Source organism: Chlamydotis macqueenii, chromosome 2, assembly GCF_036417535.1.
Source record: "Chlamydotis macqueenii isolate bChlMac1 chromosome 2, bChlMac1.mat, whole genome shotgun sequence".
NCBI classification, from domain to species: domain Eukaryota; kingdom Metazoa; phylum Chordata; class Aves; order Otidiformes; family Otididae; genus Chlamydotis; species Chlamydotis macqueenii.
In genome coordinates this window covers 150,140,948-150,161,101 of record NC_141557.1, presented here as the reverse complement: position 1 = coordinate 150,161,101, position 20,154 = coordinate 150,140,948, and the positions used below count along the sequence as shown (strand labels likewise).

The window sequence follows — 20,154 nt, the reverse complement described above, 5'->3', positions numbered from 1 at the left end:
CAGAGGCAAACCCATCTGGGCTGCCGCACTGTGGCAAGATATTGCTGCCCGGTTAGAGAAGCTTGTTGTAAAAGTACGTCACGTAGATGCTCACATACCCAAGAGTCGAGCCACTGAAGAACATCAAAACAACCAGCAAGTGGATCAGGCTGCTAAGATTAAAGTTTCCCAAGTGGACTTAGACTGGCAACACAGAGGTGAACTATTTTTAGCTCGGTGGGCCCATGACACCTCAGGTCATCAAGGAAGAGACGCAACATACAAATGGGCTCGTGATCGAGGGGTGGATTTAACCATGGACACTATTGCACAGGTTATCCACGACTGTGAGACATGCGCTGCAATTAAGCAAGCCAAGCGGCTAAAGCCTCTTTGGTATGGAGGACGATGGCTGAAATACAAATATGGAGAGGCCTGGCAGATTGATTACATCACACTCCCACAAACTCGCCAAGGCAAGCGCTATGTGCTTACAATGGTAGAAGCAACCACTGGGTGGCTAGAGACATATTCTGTACCCCATGCCACCGCCCGAAACACCATCCTGGGCCTTGAGAAGCAAGTTCTCTGGCGACATGGCACTCCAGACAGAATAGAGTCAGACAATGGGACTCATTTCCGAAACAACCTCATAGATACCTGGGCCAAAGAGCATGGCATTGAGTGGGTATATCACATCCCCTATCACGCACCAGCCTCTGGAAAGATTGAACGGTACAATGGACTGCTGAAAACTACACTGAAAGCAATGGGTGGTGGAACCTTCAAAAACTGGGACAAACACTTAGCAAAAGCCACTTGGTTAGTCAACACTCGGGGATCCATCAATCGAGCTGGCCCTGCCCAATCTGAACTTTTACATACTGTAGATGGTGATAAAGTTCCTGTGGTGCATGTAAGGAATATGTTGGGGAAAACAGTCTGGGTTATTCCTCCTCTGGGCAAAGGCAAACCCATCCGTGGGATTGCTTTCGCTCAAGGACCTGGATGTACTTGGTGGGTGATGCGGGAGGATGGGGAAGTCCGATGTGTACCTCAAGGAGATTTGATTCTAGGTGAAAACAGCCAATAATTTGAACTGTATATAATCATGTCTGTAGTTCTTTTATGTTCTATCAGAGGTAGTGCAGCAAGAATCACACTCAACAGTGAAGAACAAGCTTCGATGAAACCGAGTGATGTGCAGCAGTGATGGAGTCAGAACTGGTGACCAACAACTTCCTCGAGATCAACATCTTCAACTCGCAGACCATGGACGTGATACACCAGCCGCGCCAGAGGTACCAGCTACGAGTTCCAGATGCAGTATGTAACAACTTCACACTACATACCATCTCTCCTGCCCTGAGAGACTGCTATCACAGATGGGGCCCAAAGTCATGGACTAAATTAACTCAACAGACTTTGGAGGGATAGCTCATAGATTGAGATAGTGGCGACGAGGATGGGATAGTGATATCTGTGTGTATATCTATAAGCATGACGTAAATGGTATGGAATAAGGGGTGGATACTGTCCTGGTTTCAGCAGGGATGGAGTTAATTTTCTTCTCAGTAGCCAGTGTGTTTTGGATTTTGTGTGTGAAGAATGTTGATAAAAACATTCTGATGATACGAGTTGTTGTGAATGAGACCAAGGACACTGTCTGGCTTTCCAAGTCTCGTTAAGGTCGCGTTAACGTGCAGATGCGGGAAGCTGGGCAAAAGACAGACAGAATAATTGATCCAAACTGGCCAAAGAGAGTATTCCATGCCATAAACGTCATGCTCAGTATATAAGTGGGGGTTGCCCATGGGAGGGGGCATCATTTTCAGTTATTCCTTTTCGTGTCGGGTATCCGTTTGGGCACCCTTGGCATTCTTTTCTTCTCTCTTGCTTGCTGGCATCGTTCCCTCTACCTTGCTAGCTTGCTCTCCCCCTTTGCTTGCTGCTCGGTGTTGTTCCTGTGATCGCTGCTCAGGACGGGCTGCGTCGGTCATTCGGACATCGGGTGGTGAGAAATTGTACATTGTTCATTTTGTATATTTTGTACATATTAATATCCTTATATCCTGTTAGCTTTGTAGTTTTTAGTATTTTCAGTAAACTGTTTTTATCTCAACCCACGAGTTTTTCCTTTCTTCCCAATTTCTCTCCCCTGTCCCACTAGGTAGGGGCAGGGTGAATAAGAAACTGTGTGGTGATCCGGGCTAAACCACCACAGCAGCGATCGCAGAACGGAACCAAGAGTGATCTCGGACACAGTGATTTCCCAGACAGTGATCAGAACCCCTGTTTCCAGAGGGAGAGAGAGAGAGTGCGCTGCCCACCAGCCAATCCCCACTTACATATGTATTGGGGAGAGACTGTTCAGTAGGGCCTGTTGGTTTCAAAACAGAGGAAGGTAGATTTAGATTAGATATTAGGAAAAAAATTTTTACAATGAGGGTTGTAGAACACTGGAACAGGTTGCCCAGGGAGGTGGTGGATGCCCCATCCCTGGAAACATTCAAGGCCAGGTTGGATGGGGCTCTGAGCAACCAGATCTAGTCTAAGATGTCCCTGCTTCTTGCAGGGGGGTTGGACTAGATGTCCTTTAGAGGTCCCTTTCATCCCTAACCATTCTATGATTCTATGATTCTATATACTCAGCATAACTTTTATGTCATGGAACTCTTCCTTTGGCCACGCTGGGTCAACTCCCAGCTTCTTGCACCTGCACATTAGCAAAAACTAGGAAGCTGGAAAAAATACTTGATCTCTTAGCAACAGCTAATAACATCACTGTATTATCAACATTCTTCTCATTCTAAATTCCATACTAAATCCAAAACACAGCAGCTACTGGAAAAAGAATTAGCTCCATCCCAACTGAAACCAGGACACTAAAGTGACATGTAACAACAGTTGCTCTCTGCTGGGCTGAATACCCAGCCACCTCCATTCCACCAGCTCCTGCTTCTGGTTCCAACACACGAACGTGGTACCTCCTTGTCTTGGTCATTTGGTGCAAGCTTATACCAAGCACAGAGGGACTCTCCGAGTGGATGTACACAACTTACGAGCACAAAGTAATCATTTTTTAGCTTATGCACATGGCACACAGCTAGGACTAACATGCTACTAGGCTGAGCATTAATATGCCCCACAGCAAGATATCAGCCAGCCTTTGTGGAGCTGGCCATCCTAGAAGAGGCAGGGAAGAGGTGTCCTGTGCTGCTCATTGCAGATGACTGACTCAGTGTTGCTGAGCCACTGTCTTCTGAGCTTCTGCTTTCATTTTTTTTCTTATGGTTTAGGGATGTCAGTAGACTTCCTCTTAAATCTCTGAGCTGCAGAGTATTTCCATTGTGCTTGCCGTAGTTGTTACTCATCTCTGTTGTGGCTTTAGCTCAAGCACTTCCTCACAGCTTCCTCAAGCAGATGGAGCCCAGGTCAGGCCACAGTGCAAAGCCCAACTGGGCCCTGAGTCACAGGGACACAAACCCCTCTCTGAGGGCTGTGCCATCCCTTTCCTAAGGGATCATCTGGCAACGAGAGCCAGTAGATACATGCCCTCAGTCACACTATCCCCACAGTTGTTGTGACAGAAGGAGCAGGCGTGGGTGACGCTCGTGGGTGCTCACCTGCAGCTGCCTCACCCACAGCCAGGCCCCGTAATGGCGGCTCGGTCAGCCTTCCTCTCTCCACCCTTGCTTTCACGCTCCGGTCTCACGGAAATACCTAGAGCGTGCTGCCTCAGTCAGAGCTGTGCAGAAACTCCCATATTGGGCCTGGTTTGGTTGTATTTTATAGATATATTTTGTTTAGGGTATTTTGTGGATTTTTATGGCATTTTTTTGGCACATAGATTTTATTGCAGCCCAGCCTGGCTCTAGTGCAGCTGGACAGAAATCAGGAGGTTTGTCCCAAATTATAGAATCATAGACTCATAGAATGGTTTGGGTTGGAAGGGACCTTTAAAGGCCATCCAGTCCAACACCCCTGCAAGGAGCAGGGACATCTCCAACGCGATCAGGTTGCTCAGAGCCCCTTCCAACTTGGCCTTCAACGTTTCCAGGGATGGGGCGTCCATCACCTCTCTGGGCAACCTGTTCCAGTGTTCCACCACCCTCATTGTAAAAAATTTCTTCCTTATGTCTAGTCTAAATCTACTTCCTTCTAGTTTAAAACCATTACTCTTTGTCCTATTACAACAGACCTATGACAAAAGTCCCTCCTCAGTTTTTTGTGGGCCTCCTTTAGGTACTGGAAGGCTGCTATAATGTCTCCCCGGAGCCTTCTCCTCTCCAGGCTGAACAGCCCCAACTCTCTCAGCCTGTCCTCATAGGAGAGGTGCTCCAGCCCTCTGACGGTAGTCGTGGCCTCCTCTGGACCCGCTCCAACAGATCCACCTTCTTCTTCAGATCCGACGGTGGAACGATTCCCCTCAGTGTAACCCCGAGATCTTCCCGCCCGCCCCGACGCGCACATCCGGCCGCGTGGCCGTCAACCAGAAAATCAACCCGTCCGGCGCCCGCCTCACCGCCTCCCGCCGCCGTCCCGCCCCTTGCCGCAACCCGCACCGCCTCGACGGGAGGCGGGGGCTGGCGTGGCGCGCTTTTCGGAACGGAGCTGCCCGAGCCAGCGAGTGCTGCCATGCGGAGCCGGGCGGAGGTGGACGCCACGTTACAGACGGCTAAACTGAACCCGGCGGAGCTGCTACCAGTCGTCCACTGCCTCAGCTTTGGTCCGCAGGCCGGCACCGGCGAGTGCTGCCTGCTGCAGCTGGAGCCGGGCCTCTGCGCCGAGTTGGAGGCGGGACGCAGGTACGGGCGGGGTGAGGGCGCCCCCTGGAGGGCGGGGGGTGTCGCCGCGGGCCGAGTCGCGCTTCGCCTCGGGGGGCCGCGTCCGCGGCCCCCCGAGGCGAAGCGCGACTCGGCCCGCGGCGACACCCCCCCAGCCCCATCGCCGTTTGGGGCTTGTCGGCCGTGGTGACCGGTTGAGGAGCTGGGAGAGGCCCGTCCCGCGGCGGGAGGCTGGAGTTTTGCCGCCCCGGCCGGATGGAGATGGGGTGGGGCTGCGCTTTAGTGTTAAGTGGCTCTTAAAGGAGGCTTTTATTCTTCTAATACGATTTGCGTGAAAATTTAACTGTCTCAGTTACATTGGCTCAGTTACATTGGAAACTAAAAACTAGTAACGCCTATAAGAAGGTAATTTTATTTTATTTTTTTTTTGGCATATGGGAAAATCGCTTCTGAGGAGACTTCTAGCCAAAACTGAGAAGAGTTTCTCCTCAGGCCTATGAGTATAAATGCCTAAAATTTGCGTTTTGGACAGGACATTACGTCTTTTTAAAAGAATCCCACTGGCTTTGACATTTTCCTGCTGGAAGTCTTGAGGTCGGGTGGTTGGCAGGGGGCTACAATAAGACAAACAGGACCGCGAAGGATGTTGAGCGTTAGCACAGGCATTGGCCGGGTGGTTACCTGACCTCTAATTGCGGACCAAAACCAGATTCTAGATAAGTTTTTGATACTGTTTTAAAATGTCTTCCTTTGCTGCAATGCTGGTGACATAATACAAATGTTTAACAGGATATAATAGCAGAATTCCCTCTAAAGAAAACAGTCCTGAGAGATGTATGTTAGTAAACCTGTTCATACTCGGTGCAATATCGATAAAGAGTCATTGGTTACAGGCCAGAATGACACTGAGGACCGCCTGGGGCACAGCTGAGCTTTGCTCATGCATACAAGCTTTTGGAAGCAAGAGGAGAAGTTTGATGAAATTGAATCTGAGCACTTCATTTAGTGTAGCCTGGGAGGAGCTGAATGTTGTTGCCTTGTTGTGGTCCTGCTTTGGTATTGTGTCCTCACTCTTAATCTCTATTTAATCAAGTATGTGAGCTGAAGAGGTGGGTTTGCATTGATTCTTTGTCCCAAAGTGCTCTAGAAGATGGTTATTTTTCCTGCTTGGAATTACTCGCAAGAAAACGTTTATGTTTTCAAGCGGGAATTACCTGACGGGCACTGCACTGTAGACACAATTTCTGTTTGCTTTCTTGTTTCACAATGGGCCAGTTTCTAGTTGTAATCTAATTTCTGAGATTAGTGAACTAGTTCAGGTTTTAAGCATCACTTAGGGGTGGTTTTTTTGGGAGGGTGAATAGGCAGGTGAGGTGATTTGACTGTGATGTGCATAAAAACTTGAATGCTTGTTTTTCAGAGTGGGAAAACTCAGGGAGGAAAAAACATAGTGTTAAGATATTTTAGATTAATTGACAATTATATCTTTATATTTTGCTATACTGTGACTGCTGTTACCAAATACAACTGCAGTTTATAACTTCTTTACTAATGTATAAATGTGGGAAAAATATCAGACCAGTTTAATAGGTGTTCATCCTGAAATAGAGGTAAAAATACATCTTTATTTTTGTGCTGTTTTTTTTTTTTTTCAGCCTAGTGATCCGTGGTGAAAAGGATGAACAAGCAGTGTTGTGTAGCAAAGATAAAACTTACGACATGAAAATAGCAGATACTTCAAATATGCTGCTGTTTGTTCCTGGTTGCAAAATTCCAGAAGAGCTGAATGCAGATCAAACATCTTGTAATATTATTCATTCACAGGTATGTCTTTCTGGATTTTTGTTTGTTTGCTTTAGTTCTGTACTTTCTTATTCTCTGTAACTTCTTGTATTTTATCGAAGATGCATGTGTGAAACCCAGCTGGGATTCAGTTGCCTAAACATAGGCTTCTGCTGCCATTTTAGATGCCTTGTGGTATTGGTCTAGCTACGAGTTGCCACTGCACAAGGACGTGAGTCTCCTCTGGGTTCTTTGTACATTGAACAGCCGCAGGAGGATGTCTTTATAAAAATGTTTCAGACACAGGGGGCATGCTGTTGCCTTAGAGTGTCCAAAATGGCTCTAGGGCCCTTCTTTAGGCAACTGAACTTTATCCATAATGTATAATTATTATTTCTAAGAAGTTAAAACTTTGGTTTGTTTTCGGTGGGTAGTAATTACTTGTGTTAGCTATTAAAAGCTTTCAAATAAAATCTCATTTCTCAGTGTTAGCAGCTATTTTTAAAATAAGCTGTTTGCAAATTGATTCTTAGGAGTGCTTTTGCCAAAAGGCAGATTACACCATGTTGTACCTGAATATTTTTTTAAATCCAGAAATATACTCAAAGGTGACTGTCTTTCAGCTAGCATCTGGGAAGATTTGTTGGAGTGAATGACAGAGTTTCCAGTTTAAAGAATTCATTGTTCTCTGCTCTTCTGAAGCACAGTTAAAATTCTAAACAGGCAAATATTATTATTACTAGGTCATTATTTGCTCTAATGGATGTAATGACATCATTGAGGAGTAATCCTGCTTGTCCTTACATGAACATAAAAATCAAACCAACATCATTTCTTCTGTGAAGTCAGCAGTTCAGCTAATAGAAAAAGTAAATTAAAACTAAACTAAATTAATGAGAAAGTAATATTCTTCCATATTCTTTTTTTTTTTCCCTATGTTTAATAATCTCACTAGTCCTGTGAAGTCACGTGTCAACATAACATAAATGTGATTTGCTTAGGAATTATTTTTAGAGTTGTCATAGTTCAGCCCCGATCGGGACCAGACTATGCAGTCTCTCTCTCACTCCCCCCACCCTCCGAGAGAATAGGGGGAGATGATATAAGGAAAAATGGCTCGAGGTTTTGAGATAAGGACGGGGAGAAAATCCTTGAAGTTACCGTTACGGGCAAAACAGACTCGACTTGGGGAAAACTATGCATTTATTACTACAAACAGCAGAGTAACGAAACAGACAACAAGATAACCTCCCTCCACCCCTCCCTCTTCCCAAGCTTAACATTATCTCTACTGCCTTCCCCCCCCGAGCGGCACAGGGGGGAAGAGGGAATGGGGGTTGTGGTCAGTTCATCACGCGTTGTTTTACGCCGCTGCTTCATGGTCAGGGGAAGAACTCCTCACGTTCCTCCCCTGCTCTGTTGTGGGGTCCCACCCATACGCCACAGTCCTTCGTAAAACTGCTCCGGCGTGGGTCATCTCTTCCATGGAGTTCAGTCTCTCCAGAACGGCTGTCCCAGCGGGCCCTCCACTGGCCACAGCCTCCTTCAGGCCTCCACCTCCCCCGGTGTGGGGTCCTTCACAGGTTCCAAGTGGATCTCTGCTCCTTCGTGGACCTCCATGGGCTGCAGGGGGACAGCCTGCTCCACCATGGTCATCACCACAGGCTGCAGGGGAATCTTGGCCAGGAGCCGCATTACTCCTCCCCCTCCTTCTGAACTGACCTTGGCATTTGCAGCCATTCCTCTCACAAGAAAAGTTCTTCACAACAGGCTGGCAGACACCTCTCAGAATCTCTTCACATCATCCATCTCATCTCCTCTCCACTTCTTGCAGCCAGGCTGGGCCCAGTCAGGCCCAGTTGGCCGCCCGGCAAGATGCCAGAGGGTGAGGCCTGCACCTCCCCCTCTGCGCCTCTGCCCACGCTCAGCTTCTTCACATCTTCTCTCTTTTTTTTTTTTTCTGTTTTCCCCTTCTTAAATACGTTATCACAGAGGCGTTATCATGGAACATTCTGCTACCAGTCGGCTCGGCCTTGGCCAGCAGCAGGTCCACACTAGGCCTGGCTGAGTCCACTGAATAAAGGGGAACGACTTCTAGCAGTTTCCTACAGAAGCTACCACCTTAGGCCCCCCCTCACTAAACAAAACCACAACAGAGTTTTATTTTTAAAAACATTACATAGTGTATTGACACTGCAAACTGTGAAACATAGCAATAGATACTATGTTTACTCACTATTTTGGGGCTTCACTGCCCTTCTCCTGCAGTGTTGGTGCTGCTCTTTGTACCACTTGTGAGGCTAATACTCACAGCCAAAGTATCTGCCATTTTATTCACCTCACACAGACCAGCTCCAGTTACAAGCTTTGGATTATAATTTAGAATTAAGTATTTTCTTTTCTATCCAGGGTAACTTCTTGTTCATTACCAAATTGCTCAGAAAAGAACTTGTCAGGAAAAAAAAAATCTAAAACTTAGATAAATGCTATTTGACATGGTGGGGAAGGCGGGGAAAGCTTAGAAGTTTATCAGGAAAATAATATTTACCTGAATTTTGTGCCAGGCAAGCTACGGAATAGTTACATTAAAAACTGAGAGCTTTCTGTGTTTTAGAATGTGGATAGGACTTCTACATATAGATGATTTGCTTATAGTTGATTTAAATGGAACATTATTTTAAACCTTTTTTTTTTTTAAATGTAAGACCTTAAAAAAACCCAACCAAACAAAACAAACAAACAAACAAAAAAAAACAAAAAAAAACCCCAAACAAAACTAATCTGGTAAAACATTCAGGGTATTTTAAAGTACTATATGGAGGCTTTTTTACAAGAGGCTGGTGGTTGGCTCAGGAGTCACAAAGCTGGAGCCTGTTCTGCCTCTGCCATTCTGTACCCACTTCTGTTGGTTTGGTTAACAGCAGAAACAATGCTGAAAGGCCTCCAGTACTCTGGGTGCTTCAACGAATCTTCTGGGAAGTCCAAGCTGTACTCCATGAAACACCTTCTGAATAATCCTGAGGTAAAGTTTTATTAGATTAGTGTTGTTGAATTGATTACATCTGAGCTTCCTGTTCCATGCTTTAAATTTGTGTGTTGAATTAGAGTAAGGAACAGAGACAGCTTGTTAGTTGGGTGCAAATGTAGCTTACTGTCTCATTAATGTCTGTTTTACTTAGGCTTAGTGATAATGATTTATCATTAGGGTGCAAAAAGACTGTGAAGTAGGTCTGACACACAGGAAGATGTGGGGAAGATGGAAACAAGATAATACAGGGGGTTTTTATGGCAGTAATGTAACTTGGTATTGAGAGGAAAATAAATGTTGATGAAGATCGTACAGGAATATGTCCCATGATTATATTCTGTCGTATGCATGTGGAGATGAGTTGTTCCCTTTGTTGTATGCACTATGAGCATGTCTTTATCAACCAACGGTGGATTTTTATTCTTCATTGCCTGCCATAATTTTTAAAAATTGAAAATATTATAATGATTGTTTCATTAAAGTAATTAACCTATTAATAAATTCTTGTTCTCAGTGACTAGATTAACACTTTTTGCTGATAATTTTTGGTAAGCTTCTTTGAATCCAAACGGTAGATTAAAATGTTTTAAGAGTCACTGTTTTTTTTCTTGTAGATTGCCGGCTTCTCCAATAACTATTGGGAATTAAGGAGAAGCCGACCTAGACTGAAGAAACTGAGGAAGCTTTTAATGGAAGATCCATATGAAGGGCCAGATAACCGGAAAGATCAGACATTTTCCAAGGTAAATCAGCTACATAAATTACTTTATTGTAATTGGTAACAGACTAGTTAAAGTGAAGATACATTCTTAACTAAAAAAATACCTTTGCTCCCATGTTTCCCAGTGCTGCTTTGAGTTAATTTTTTAGGCCTAAAATTCTAAACAAGTTGGTAATAATTAGTACTTCCACTGAGTAGCAGGTAAGTAACCTTTTTTTTTAGTAAGAGGAGGGAAAAAAAGGACATTGAAAGAGACTGGGGGTTTCCCTTTTTATGTGGGGAGTTTCCTGAAGAAAGTCTTCAGAACCTGTTGTAAATTCTTTGAGAGTTCTACAACTGCTAAGGTGTAATGTAGCCTTTCCTCTTTGGGGCCGTATGACATGTCATGTGTGAGTTAAGTATAAGGTCACAGGACACCTATGTACAAATCACTTGCCAATCAGTAATTTATGATGATAACGAGAAGCAGGGAGTTGCAGAGAATGATGAGGGTGATATAAGACAGAGAATAAGACTGACATTACAAGAAGGGAAAACACAAATAAAATCCTGTCCTGCTGTCCTTTTATGTTTCCAGGAAATCAAATTTAGGATCTAATTAGTAATGAAGAGACCTGGACTGTGTAGCATATGATCTCAGATAAAAGGCTTATAAAAATCCTGGAGTTTTGTTGGTTTTCCTTTTGACTTTAAAAAACAGAAATGGTTACTCCAAAACATTTTACACTGAGGCTTCATTGAAACTGACAGTAACAAACCATCTGTGTGTGCTTGCATGTACAAACATAAATGTTACTTTTCTCCCTTGGAGAGAAATGCTGCCTCTCTCTGGATGATTAAGAGTCTAATATCTGCTAAGTTTCAGCCAGCCTGATGCATAGTGATGTCATTTAGCAAATTACAGGAAAACTTAGAAACAGGCTAGTACATAGCTTGATCAGGACACACCAAATAAAAATCCTGGGTTTTACAGTGAGATGGCAAGGCATATTCAAATGATTGAATGCATTGAAGTTAATTATCCTTGTCTGGAAATTGCTGATATGGACATGATGCAAGTCAATCCATTCCATTTTATGTTTGCAAGGGTGATGCTGCTGATAAAATTATCATAGCTGAGAGCAGTGATTTCTTAAAAAAGCCGTTGCAGTGCTAGCCAGGCCTTAGAGGGGGAACAAATGCCAAGGGCTCCTGTGCAGGCTCTTATCTGAATGGCAGCATCTAACTCGCAAACACACTTGGGTGCTGATCTGGGCTTACTTTTAATTGCTAGCATTTTTTTTTAAATTTTTTTTTTTTTTACGTACTGTGCAATATGGTCATCCCTTGCTGAAATACTGTGTGTTCAGTGCTGTTTAGCCTGATGATGTTTCAACATACTGTCTAATAGGAATGACACAGCAGGAAGAGAAGACGTTTCTGTATTTATTGAATGTTTTTTTTAACATGTGGATGTTCCAAACTTAGTGTTGTTCCGCTTGTGTTCCCATAGTCTAATAGATCTCAAGTACTTAATCCGTTTTTTTATTCTTTTTTGATAGGAAATACTCTTACGCTATAATCAACTAAAATTTAATAAATTATTTAAAAAGGCTGTCAGGTGAACAAAGGAATTGATGAAGCCATTTCCTATGGATCCAAGTCTGATGTTCCTTCCTTTTACTTCACTCTTCATGATACCTTCTATTACTTTCATGTCTCCTAAATCCTTACCACAGTACCCACAGCACTGTCCCATCTCCCCAAGTAACTGTTCTGCAAGGAGCTGTATGGACTGTGGCTGAGTCTGTACTACGCGTCTGCTAATTGGTTAGCAGACACCAAAACACAGCATGTAACTGTTGAGCTCATGCTGGAGGCTTTCCTTCAGTGGAGGTACTAAGTTGGAGTTCTGACTTCAATCTAAAAGTGATAAGTGATTTTTGTTTTGCCTTTTCTTTGAATCTCACAGATTAAAATATGTGATTTAGGAAAGACAGAACACATTCACTTTTAATTCTTGCTGTGATACTTTACTTAGAATGTCTACTTGTGCTAGTTTGACATCGTGGGAATACAGGTATCTTGCTTGTGCGTGGCACAAAGTCTTCCCTGTACTGAATAACCCCCAAAATGTTGTCAGTTACAGGAAAAGTTTCAGAGAGCGTGGTAAACCTTAGAAAATTCAGAGTCTGGGGAAAAAAAAATCTTCTAAGTCTTTTATAGTGCATTTAGCATGCTTGCTGAAGCAAAGGAGGAGTGAGGATGACCTCTTATTTCCTTCTTTTTCCCTTGTTGCAGTATACAACAGAAGATTTGTTAAGTCTGATTCAAGCAAGCGAAGAAGAAATACTGCATCAATTACAGGTCATAGATGCCTGCAAAATTCAAGGTATTTATCTCTAAAGAATATTATTGCCCATGAGGAAATAACTCTGCTTCCCCCCGCCACCGAATACCTGTGTGTCCTTTTTTTTAAGGCCCATTCCACATCCTTGAGTTTTAAGGTGCAAGTTACTTCAAAGTACTAAGATACTGTTTCCATATTTCCTATATCCTCTGCTGCTGTGAAGCTGATTAAAAAGATAAAATAGCAGGCATCGACCAGTCTGCCTCTTTCCAGGTTAATTCCTTCTTTGCTTCCAGAAACACTGGCATCAGAGTATCCCACCCATAGCATGAATATATTTTGGCTGGTTGCTCTCTTCATGGATGACTGGGTACTGCTTTCTGCAGTTCTAGAGGCAAAAATAGCTGATCCTTAGGTAACTCCAACCCTTTCATGGTCTTTTCTTCCTTCTAGACTGGGTTTATCTCAGAAGTCTTCCTACCATGTGAGGTAAGGCTGGAGCAAGTGTCTTACCTTGGAACAGGTCTTACTCATCCTTTACTTGGCCAAGCCCAAACCCTCACCTGGACGCCAGGTGGCAGCAGTCCTAGAGGCATAGAATAATACAGGGCAGAACTGAGCTCTGGAGGGTATGAGATCCAAACCCCTGCTTTAGAACGGGGCCAACTTGGAGCTGGCTGCTCTGGGCCTCGGCTGGTTGAGTTCTGAACATTTTCAAGGATGGAGATTGCACAACCTTTGTCTAAGATGTTCCAGTGTTTGACTGTCTGCAGGGGGAAAAACATTCTCCTAATAACCAGCTGGTATTTCCCTTGTTGCAATTTGTGCTTGTTGCCTCCTGTACTATCACTGAGCACCACTGGGAAGACTTCTGCTCCATTCCTCTATACCGTCCCATTAGGTAGGTGAGGATCTCACAGATGACTTTCCTTGTCATTTACAGCTGCGCAGCACCATTTTACCCGATCTGTGCTTTGTCACATCTGGATTTCTGCAAACTTGGCTGGCCCTGAACTGCCACTTTGCAGAGCCAGTGCAGTCAGTTCTGTTCATGCAGTTCTGTGTCTGAATTAAGTATTAGTTTTTCCAGATCTAATTCACCTTGGGATGGGCTTTGTAGTGTCTCTGTATCTGTGGCAGTTAGTCTACATAAACAGTTATGAATAATTGAGAGAATTTCATTTCCTTCTCCTTTACATTTTGTTCTTACTATTCTTTTCTTTTTCTCAATTTTAATCCTGGAAAGGACAGAATGTACTGTACTTTGTAAAGGTGTGACCTAAATGTCCAGACTCCTATAATGTATCTTCAGGGGAATAGCATAAAGGTGTTAATGTTTTGTTTGTAACAATTTTTTGTGGTTTTCTATTTGGCAGGATATTGGAGAATTCTAGAATTTGACTATGAGATGAAACTCTTGAATCATGTGACTCAGCTAATAGACTCAGAGTCCTGGTCTTTAAGTAAGGTTCCTTTACGTACTTGCCTTGAGGAACTTGGACCTTTAGAGCCCACGTAAGTGATTACTTTTAGTCCTTAAAATTGTTTACAATCATTATTAACTATTACTAATTACTATGACTATTAGTTCTTTATTAGAATTATAGTCTTATAACTCTAGATTCCAGTTACTGTGGTATTAATTATACATTTTCTTAGGCTCTAAAATACACAAAGGCATTAGTAGTTCAGACAGACCAGTTAGTGAAATGATTTTAGAGTCTATTGGTAATATTTTCATGGATTCCTTAGTAGAAACATTACTGCTGAATTGCAAATGATGGAAGTAGCACGTACTTAAGCTGTAAATTGCTGACCATCTTGAAATACCTTTTCTAAAGGTTAGCTAGAGAAAAATGTTTAGTTTACCTCTTGCATAATGTCTGAGATGGTGGTTTATTTCCTGGTATAATACTGAATTCAGATCTTAAGAGTTGAGTTTATTGTACTATCATTTGGAGTCATGAAATAATTTAAGATTCCCATTCAAACAAAGTCTTAAGTTTACAATATGTAGTGTTTTCCATTTATTTGGATTTTGGCTCAAAAAGAAATCTTGCTTTAGTATTGGCATCTGCAGTTGGCCTGTAATTTTATGTCAAAGGTCTAGAAAAATACTTGCTATTCAGTAAGGAATAATTAACTGCCACACTTGTGACTTGTGTCATTTCTCATTGGAAGGAGGTTATATTCCAAGTGTCTCTTCCTTATTCTCCTTACACCTTTTTAGTCTTTGCTAGTTATTACTAGAAAGTGGAAGAGACTTTTGGGGATGACATGCTGAATTAACTCCCTTCTGTTCTTTTTGTCCCCTTTTCTCCTTTTTTAACTTACTTCTAAGTTTTTATCAATTTGTTAATTTCTGCCATGAAGATGTGTCTCATCCTCTGTTCTCCCTGTTGGTTTTTTTTTTTTTTTTTTTTTACTTTACCTGTTCCTTCATCTTCTTGGTAACTGCTTCTGTAATGTCCTAATGAACAATTTTACAACTTGATTTCTGATTTTTTTTTTTTTTTTTCCCCAGAGAGATGATAGAACATACCCTTTTAAGTTATGGAAGGAAATATGTTGATGAAGGTAAGTTTGGGAAAGCATACATATTTTAATTTTGCATAAACAAAATAGTTACACAGGACTAAATGCAGACTTTGTGAGGATGGCCCAAACTAATGAATTTGTTACAATGCCAGTAAAAGGAGGGAGCAAATAGTGAGTTAAAAATCAGAAAAAGGGAAGTTTCATAGGAAAAAGGACTATTAAACTGTACGAGACACTAGGGAAAAATCCAGAACTGTCAGAGGTAGCTGAAGTCATTTATTAGGTGTCTACAAGCCATAATTTTGTGACTAAAGGCAGATCCCTTGTAAAATTTAGGTGGAATCTCTCTTTAGATACTCTAGGAGGTCTTGAATATCACGTGTTTAAGCAATTAATTGTGCTATTGTGAATAGTCAGTGGCCGTCTCGCATATAGACATACACTGTCACGGCTTTAATCTCAGCCTGATTTCTTCGTCACAGTTACTTTCATCTCACCTTTGACTGAAATAGGAGTTGCACTCAACCTTAAAGGACATAGGAAAGTAGTTGTAGTGACACAGATTATCGTCTTAGTGTACTTAGGCAGGTTACACAAGGAACAAGTTTGAACTGCAGGAAGTCCAGATGACTGAAAAGTGGTTCTGAGAATTTTAGCTAAGTCAGTATGAAAGAAAAGAAATTCTCATTATTCCCTTCATCTCATAAGGATGATTAAGGAAGTTAGTTTAGTTAATTGTTCAACCACAGACAGCAACCACTTTAATACAAGCCATTGAGAAATAAGAATGAAAGCTGTAGGAGAAACAGTGTTACTGTGAAAGGGGAAAAGATGGAGGGCAAATACATCTATTGATATAAATGAATACTGTAGCTTGGACAGTGCTGCACACACACATGATATGCTGCATAATTTGTTCTTGAGAATAAGAAGATACCATTATTTATCCAAAGTAATGCCAAGTCAGGTTACTCCTTGAGGAAAAGAAAAAACAGGATTGTTGGTTTGTAGAGGAGTGTAGAACAGAATGGAAATATGAGGTTGTTCTCTGTTCTAGTGTGAAAAAGCAAGAACCCAAGAGATGCTGGTTTTTGTTTCTCAGCAGGGGAGGTTTACTTTGAAATGCGTGAAGATAAAATATGCAGAGCTATAGCACAAATGCTTTTGCAAAATGCAGTTAAATTCAATCTATCAGAGTTTCAAGAAGTCTGGCAACAAAGTGTCCCTGAAGGGATGACAACAAGGCTTGATCAACTTAAGGTAAAAAACTTCAAGAAGTATGGATTCTTTCATGAGTAGGCTGGTAACTGACTTGTGGCACATGTAGATTTTATCGATTAATGGGGATTGATTGTGTTATGTCTGTCAGCTTTTGAGCTGACATCCTCTATGAGCATCAGTATTCTGGAGTCATGACAGTTCAGGTTTTTGTAAGTCTGGGATGTTTCACTGTTTGAAGAAAAGTTGCGGTTGTGTGGTTAATGCTTGTAAATGTAACTGTATCTGAAGCTACTGTTGAGCAGACTGTGGTGCCAGCCAGTAGAGTAGCGAGCACTATGAAAATCCTTCTACTTAAAGGAAACATAGATGTTGGGACTTAGATTTCCCCCTTCCTCCTTGTCATAAAGGAAACGATAAATACTGCCTGTAAAACAGCACCTTTATGATACTTCTTCACTTTGCCTCTAGTAGTGCGGTTTTAGAATGCTTTCGCGGTGCAAAGGGAAACTTGTATGGGTTATTGCCAGAAAGAAGGAAGTTTAATTGTTTTGTCTTTATTTAACATTTCTCTCTGATCAGGGCTTGGCTCTTGTGGATAGAACCTCAAGACCAGAGACCATATTTCTGCTAAAAGTAGAAGACTTACCTGAAGACAATCAGGAAAGATTCAACAGCTTATTCAGCATACGGGAAAAGTGGACAGAAGTGGATATTACCCCCTATATACAGTAAGGATATATTTCTTTTTATTAAAATATAATTAGTGTTATATTCTTCCTTTTTTGCATAGCTGACTTCTTATCAGCTATGATTGCCTCAAATACGATACTTTCCCTTTTAAATTAATGCAAAATCTCTATGAACAGAATCCTCACCCCGGGAACTGTAGTTATATTCGTTCGATTTAAACTTGTTATAAAAAGCTGATCCTACTGAATTTAAATGGATGGATAACTTGGTCTTATTTCATTGGGGCATACTTAACTCAAACCTCCTGACGTTTATAATCAGTCTCCATATTTACAACACGGAAGTGCAGAGTAATAGTGGTTCCCGTCCTGTGTCCTGTGGTTTTTTTGGTGGTGAACACTTACATTACAGTGCTATCTGGAAGGCCCAGCCAGGATACATGTGAACAGATATAGATAGTAACCCAGAAGTACCTGCATCAGACCTTTGAGTGTCTCTAAATTTACTGTAATATAATTAATTAGATCAAAGCTAAGTGTTTTGCTAGATTGAAAACACTTTAGAGAACAGTAATAATAAAACCCAACCAGCTCCCCCTAAAAACCAAAATCCTTGTTTCTGGAGTAAATAATGTAGTTTTGCATGTTGCTTAAATGTCAAGCCAAGTTCTAAACTTCAGGTAATGTAAAGCATTATGTGACAATTACAGTAGTTTGGTTTTTTTCCTGCCAATAACCTAATCCAGTTTATTGCTATATTTACAAGTGTTTCACAGATTCATTTTGTATGAGATTATCTCTAATGCCAATGTCCTCGGTTTTATTTCCTCTATAGAGACTTATGTGCCGAGAAGCAGACGGTTGGTGCTCTTCTGACAAAATATGCTCGCTCCTCAATGCAGAATGGTGTTAAAGTTTATAATTCTAGAAGACCCATTTCGTAACAAGTATTGTTTTAAGAACTGAGCACACTGAATGGAGTAACAGGGAATGTTGCTTCTTCCTGCCTTCTGGGGAAAGTTGTCAACTGATATTATACAGTGTTCTTGAGTTTAAGCAGCTAAGCTGCTTGAACGAGTTATGTTTTCTGCTTAGCTAAGTAGAATGTGGCGGCACTTCCCTCTTCTAAGAAAACATAGCGTCAGCAGCCTTTGTCTACCTTCCTTTTCCTTTGTGTCTGTAGTTATGCCAGGAGTCAAACTACTTCTTGAGCACACTGTCCCTGTCCATCCATAAACTGAAGTCAAACATTAAAAATGAAAACCTCCTTGATAATAATGGAATCAGTGGACTTGATTTCAACAGCAAAATGCAATGCTTAGTCTTTTGCCCATTAGTGAGCATTCTTAAAGTTTAACATTTTGTTGCAATGTTGACATTTTGAATACTGCAGACCTTGACAAGCTCATGAACAAATTATTCCTGACTGAGACTACACTGGTCTCAATTTTGGAATGTCGTTCTTTTTAGGGTCATGTCTGTGAATAACATTGGCACAAGCTCTTGACACTGTAACACTTGGCAGAATTGCCTTTTAAATATTACAAAAATCCAAATTGCAATGAAGTGTGAAAATATGAGAAAAAACTTTGTTACAGCAAATAACTGCACATAGAAATTGTGCCTTGAAAACTTAGGGTGAAATATTATTCTGTGTAAAGCAATGAAACAGGATTTTTTATAACATTGTCATAAAGAGGAGTGCCTGAAATTGAAATTTTGTAATAATTAAAAATAATTGTTTGCATTTGTCAGATAATCAGAGTTTAATATTAGACATTTTTCAGATTATTTTAAACTTAACACTTGTGTTTTTTTATGAAAAGCATTTACTGCATCAAACTTGCATGTAAGGTATGAAAAACCTTGGAATTGCTAGCATACCAAACGTAGGGTGAGCAGGGAGAGGAAAGAAACTATAAATCAAATCTAACTCTTCAGATGGATGTGTACATCCTTGGAATTTTGTTATGCATGAAAAGCTGAATAAAAACTACTTCCTGAGCTCTGCTTATTCTTGCCCACTGATGCAACATCAAGTCCCTGTGCTCCATGTTTCTGAAGTGTGCAAGTGTGGGGTGTGACCCAGTTGTGCAGAGACTCAGCTGGTTTATAAGGGCTCTCTGCTGGAAGGATTGCCTTGTTTGCTCTCTGCTTTCAGCAGCTGTGGTCCTTCCAGTAGCACCAGAAGGTTCCCTCTCAGATCAATGGTAACTTGCAGTGGAAGTTATTTCCAACGCTTTCACATTCATCATAGAAACTTCCTTAGCTGAAATACACAAGACAATTAATAGTCTTGTAGTCTGTGATACAGCGGTGTATGCTTACGTTATATGAATAGAGGTGTATCAAAATATTGAGGTAATGATTCAGGTTTATCTAAATTGTTTTTTGTGTGTGTAATCATTCTGCATGTTCACAATGCTTCTGATTTGTTTTGTCAGACATTCACAATGAGATGATGCTTTCTAAATGCAGATGGTGAAAGGGCTAACTCCAGTAGCTGCTTTGATGCAATTATTCATTTTAACATTCAAGAGATTAATCAGAACTTGCCTATAATAGAACAAATCTCAGTTATGAAGAAACTTCATCTTGTGTCCTCGTGATACTGTAACTAAAGTCCCTCCACAGCACACTCGGGGTGGGAGGGAAGAGGTCACTGGAATCAATCTCATTTTGTGACTCAGTGCCAAGTTTCCAGCAGCGTTACGGTCTTAAATAATTTTTTTATTATTATTATTATTATTCAAAGTGAAGACTGATGTGTTTTAGTATCTTCCTCTGAGTCTGTGTTGGGTGAGCCTGGCCCCTCAGTAAGTTCCGGTGTATTGGTTTGTGCATTCAAGTAGATGGAAGTGTTTGTCACTCACTGGGGCTTGGCTACTGCAAACGCAGACAGCAAGAGGCTCACATGTGTGGAAGCCATCAGCAGTGGGCGCAGCTGGGGATCGGACTGAAGGCCCCCGGGAGGTTTAACAGTGGCAGCTGGGCCCCTCGCCGTCCCCTTTGCAGCAGCCTCACAGCCCCAGGCTGGCTCTCGCTCACCACCCGCAGGGGCGCGTGTCCATCACGGCGGC

The 20,154-nt window shown here is 41.9% G+C and overlaps 1 protein-coding gene across 2 annotated transcripts; it reads left to right on the top strand.

Annotated features, from left to right (window-relative positions):
• The first annotated feature begins 295 nt into the window (after positions 1-295).
• On the top strand, positions 296-18,550 carry DSCC1 (DNA replication and sister chromatid cohesion 1). 2 transcript variants are annotated; one of them, XM_086742583.1, is made up of 10 exons: positions 296-313; positions 4,594-4,787; positions 6,422-6,590; positions 10,191-10,319; positions 12,578-12,668; positions 14,003-14,141; positions 15,151-15,203; positions 16,267-16,424; positions 16,965-17,113; positions 17,910-18,550. In XM_086742583.1, exons 1-10 carry the CDS (start codon positions 296-298, stop codon positions 18,016-18,018), a joined length of 1,209 nt encoding a protein of 402 aa, XP_086598709.1. In that variant the 3' UTR covers positions 18,019-18,550. The 2 variants fall into 2 exon arrangements, with proteins under 2 accessions (XP_086598709.1, XP_086598710.1); XM_086742584.1 differs by lacking the exon at positions 296-313 and having other exon boundaries at positions 4,615-4,787; positions 16,270-16,424.
• Positions 18,551-20,154: the final 1,604 nt, after the last annotated feature.